Here is a 4,998-nt window from a genome sequence, read left to right as displayed (position 1 = left end):
CCCTCAGCAGGCCGCTGGGCCTGCTCTGTGGGTGGTCACAGTTCTGTCTACCTTGCCAGCGCAGGGGGAGGGGGCGGCTCTGCCTCTCAGCAGGCCGCTGCTCCTCTTCTGCCGGTGGGTCGCAGGCCCGCCTACCTTGCAGGAGTGATTGGAAGCTCTGTTCAGCCGTGGGCCACTGGGCCTTTTCTGCCGGTGGTCACCGTTCCGCCTACCTGGCAGGCGCTGGGGGTGGGGGGCGGCTCTGCCCCTCAGCAGGCCGCTGGGCCTGCTCTGTGGATGGTCACAGTTCCCTCTACCTTGCCGGCGGAGGGGGAGGGGGCCGAAGATCATTTCTACTTGTGGTTAGTATGGTGATAACATTGATAGTGAGGTGACACATGATTGTATGTATCATCTTTCCATATGTACTGCACTGCATTATGTACATGTGTCAGTTTTCAGCAGAAAGAGAATGTCTAATTTAAATTCCTCCCATTATACTGGGAATGAATTTACCTGTGCCCAGCCTAACACCAACATAATTACACTTTCAAACCCTGGCTATGTCACATGAGAAGCGGCTTACAAAGGTAACAGTTGGTTAGAAGTAATCATCCTACACCAATCTGTGCCAAGAACCTTTTTCTTATATCAAAGTAGCTGGCTTCTAGAGTGTGTGCTTTCTACAACCACTCAGTACTTCTCACATTATGGCAATTAGTAGTTCAATTAATACATATTTAAGATTGCTTTACAGGTATTTTGAGTCATAATAAGACATATGCTAAGTTCTCTGTATAGATTGTTGGCATTAATAGCTATTCACCATATAAACAAGTGACTAACTAGGAAGTAATATGAAATACACTATCAATTATAACCTTCTCAAATAATATAAATTATAGGCTTAAAATGTAAATACCTAATCTTTGGAATCATTTTGAGAAATCTGATAAGGCTTAGGATGTTTATTAATGACATAGAACAAAAAATGAGAAGGTTTTCAGAAATAATTTGAAACTCTTGTCTTTATATAAATTTTATTTAGCCATAAATTTCATTAAACTAGAATAAAAACAGCATATATATATACATATATATGTGTACATACATATGTGTGTATGTGTCATATATATATATATATATATATATATATATATATATATATATGATATATGTGGCCTAAGCTGGAACCGAATTCCCCAAAAGTGGTTTTAGTAGATATTAAAAAACAACAATAACAATGCCAGGCATGGTGGTAGTTGCATGTAATCCCAGCTATTCAGGATGCTGAGGCATAAAAATTGCAAGTTTGAGACCAGCCTGGGAAATACAGCAAGATCCTGTCTCAAAACAAAATAAAAAAGACTGGGAATGTATCTCAGTGTTTCCTAACATATCCAAGGCCCTGGTTTAAATCCTCAGTACTGCAAAAACAAAAACAAAAAACTCCAGTGGTCAAACTTGTTTGGAAAACATTGATCTAAAATATTTACTTGAAAAATACTGATAAGCTATAACAGTAAAAGATAATACTTAAAGGCTGCTTACTACATACTAAGCATAGAAGTTAATATTTTAGTTGAACTATCTCATTTAATCTTCTATAAAAATGAATATTTATTACAGATATGAATATCTAAAGTATAACTATGAACAGAAAAAACTGTATACAAAGATACTTAAATAGGAAAAACTATGAGATAAGTCATTAGTTATCACCAAAGTATTATTTATGCTGGATATAAAAATAAGACATCACCAAGATTATACTCATTTTTTGAATTGACATAAACAATTAAATAAACAATAATCTAGTTATTTTGGAATTCACAGCTAATGGATTCACTACATTTTTCAATTTTCCATCTGAATATTTGGATTGTTCTGACACAAATTCATCTCAAATAGAAAACAATTTTCACTACAAGTAGTATTATAATTTTCCCTTGAATGCATTAGAAACAGATTGCAATTTGCTCTTAGGAAAGCTAAATACAATTTAATTAAATGCTTTTATAGTAAATGGTTCTTTAGTCACTAAATGGAAATTACAAAATCAGTGGTATGAATTCTGTACAAAACCATTCAATTAAATAGAATTTTCATTATAAAAGATTGTATAATGTACACAAAATTACTAGAATGCAAAGAGAATGCAGGAAGATTATTTTAAAGAATAACTTAATGCTATGAAGTATTCAGTGTCAAGTTGCAAGGGAGCTCATTGACCTCCTATGTTCTTACAGCAAGCATAACCACTAGAATCAAATAATGAAAACAAAAAAAAGGGGTAGGGAGGGAGAGCATAGGAGGAAGATTACCTCAAGGTAGGGAATAGGGGTGGGAGGGAAAAGGAGGGAGAAGGGGAACAGCATGGATGGTGGAAGGAGACCCTCATTATTATACAAAATACATGTATGAAGATGTGAATTTGGTGTCAATATACCTTATATACAAACAGAGATATGATAAATTGTAGTATAAAGGTGTATTAAGAACTGTAATGCAAAAAAATTAAGAGAGCTCTTGTATAATGGCATAATTTGGCATGAACAAACTTTATATACAGAGTTATGAAAAACTGTGCTGTGAATGGATAATTATGATTGTAATGCATTCCACTATTGTCATGTATGTAAGAAATAGAAAAAAAAACGGAAACCCAGGGTCTTAATCAAATGGGCAAAGCATACATTCATCAGTGGGAATCAGTTAAAATAGCAGAAGATGCCATCTCCTAGTCAATAATTTTGCTCTGGTTACATAGCAGTACATTTATGTACATTCAAGGTTAACAGGGCAGGTCAAATTTTTGCATCTCATATTCTAGTACAGCATAGCTGGAAAGGATTGTAGGCATCTTCTAGTCCAATCACTTAGTTATAGGTGAGCAAGCTTGGATGACAGAATGACCAAAGGAAATTAAAAGAAGAGCATACATCCACCATCCATCCACGCATCCATCCATTAATTCATCCTTCTTTTCATGCATTCATTCATTCAATAAATATTTATTCAATGCTTGTATATGCTGAACACTGGAGATATACTGGTGAGGAAAATTAAGATATATATGTGAGGGAGATCATACAGAGGAAATTAGAAAACTTCGTAATGAAACAATTACTGGAATACACCCACAATTACAAACCAAGGCAAGTGTTATGAAAGAAAGGGGCATATTCTATGGGAATTGTGTAACAAAGGAACCTAAGCTAAACCAGAGGGTAAAGAAGGGTTTTTCAGAGGAAGCAGATCTGGGATTGAGCACTAAAACCTGAATGAAAATTTCAGTCAAAGCGTATAGGTGCAGAAATCCTGCAGAGAGAGAATACTTAAGGAACAGAAAGTCCAGCATTTGTTTAGAAAGGAAAGAGAAGCAGCAGGAAAGTCTAGTGGGGTAGGGTATCCCAGACCAGCCAGGACCTTTGGTTCAGGTTATCATTTTTGGTTTTTATTTAAAAAATCCATGGAAAACTATGAAAGAGTTTACACAGAAAGACGAAAGGATAGGTCTTATGTTTGAAGTTTCACCTGGGAAAATGCCAGATTCAAAAATACTAGCTTTTCTATGGAAAACTTCTCGTCTTAGAGTTTCTAAGATCCCTTGAAGAGTTCAAGTGATTTTCTTTCTTTCTAGTCCAATTTCTCTTTAAAAATGATATGGTCAGGATAGGAAAATTACCTGTATTCACTAATGCCTTTCTTGAAGGTAACCATTCTGGCTGGTCTTATTCAACCAAATGGGATGCTAAAATATATTATTGATAAGCCAGTAGAAATCCCAGCCTAGACTATATGAGGAAGTACAATGAACCAATCCAGAGGCTAAGGATTTAGACAAACCCACGTGATCTGTAATCTCAGCTCTGCAAGGTTTTTTTTTTTTTTAATATTTATTTTTTAGTTTTCGGTGGACACAACATCTTTATTTTTTTTTATTTTTATGTGGTACTGAGGATCGAACCCAGGGCCCCGCACATGCCAGGCGAGCGCGTTACCGCTTGAGCCACAACCCCAGCCCCGCTGCAAGGTTTAAAGATGTTGAAACCTCCTCTAATCTTCCTCCCTTGAAGCCTCTAATGGCTTTTCCTGCCTGAAGAATGACGTCCCTGCTGCTCTGGGTTGTTCTCCTCTGTAACCTTCATCTTCCTCAACACATTCCACCAACTGACAATTGAACTACCTCTCTATGTCTTGGTTGCCCAGTTTACAAAATCATTATTAAGACAGGAGCTAAGTGGCACTTAGCAAATGGCATAGCATATCATTATATGAGAAAGAACAGATGAAGGCCAGACATAGAATTTATTTGAATTATTAACTTTGTATTTTAGTAATAGTGTTTTTCTTCTTCTCCACAAAGTCCATAACCCTGAAGGAAGTACAAAGAGGGCCCTCACACTGAAGGATATTTTAAATGGAACATTTTCTTATAAAACATTTTTTCCAAACTGGATTTCAGGTCAGTGAATTATATCTTTATCTTCTGGAAGTGTCCTAAATGTATTTTGTTTTGTTTTTAGTAGTAGTGAATCTATATGGTCCTTGAAGACACATCAGTTGAAATACATAAAAAAGATATTATTTGGAAAACTCAAGTATCTACACAGGCACTTTTGACAAGACCATTAAGACTGGGATTGTTCAAAAGTAATAAGGCCAAGAGGAGTTTTAACAGAAAGGTGAAAGTTGAGAATGCATTGTTGAAATAATTTTAGCACGTGGTATGTCTTTCAAGCATGGGAGAGAAGAATCTACTTTGGAGAGGTCATAAGACTTTTACTCAAAGAAAAATTCCATCATTAATCTAGAGAATCTGGAAGACAGACAAAAACCTCATTCTAACAGCAAGTTCTTTAAGGGTTATAAAATTGGCGTTCACATTTAGTTCTTCAAATAAGTTATCAAATAAGTCTAATAAATGGTGAGATGAACTAAATAGTTTATAATGTTATAGTTGTATATATATATATATATATATATATATATATATATATATATATATATATATAT

The 4,998-nt window shown here is 35.5% G+C and overlaps 1 protein-coding gene across 2 annotated transcripts in view; it reads left to right on the top strand.

Moving 5' to 3' along the window:
- LOC107136887 (fibroblast activation protein alpha) overlaps positions 1 to 4,998 on the top strand; it is an 81,761-nt gene that overhangs the window by 18,283 nt on the left and 58,480 nt on the right. For both annotated transcript variants that reach the window (XM_048812382.1, XM_015479254.2), the window contains exon 4: positions 4,349 to 4,447. In XM_048812382.1, coding sequence (XP_048668339.1) covers positions 4,349 to 4,447 — 99 coding nt within the window. The remainder of the gene's footprint in view (positions 1 to 4,348; positions 4,448 to 4,998) is intronic.

The sequence above is a fragment of the Marmota marmota genome, unplaced genomic scaffold (assembly GCF_001458135.2).
Source record: "Marmota marmota marmota unplaced genomic scaffold, marMar, whole genome shotgun sequence".
Classification (NCBI taxonomy): domain Eukaryota; kingdom Metazoa; phylum Chordata; class Mammalia; order Rodentia; family Sciuridae; genus Marmota; species Marmota marmota.
Note: the sequence above shows the minus strand (reverse complement) of the source record. Positions and strands in the feature narration are given on the sequence as shown.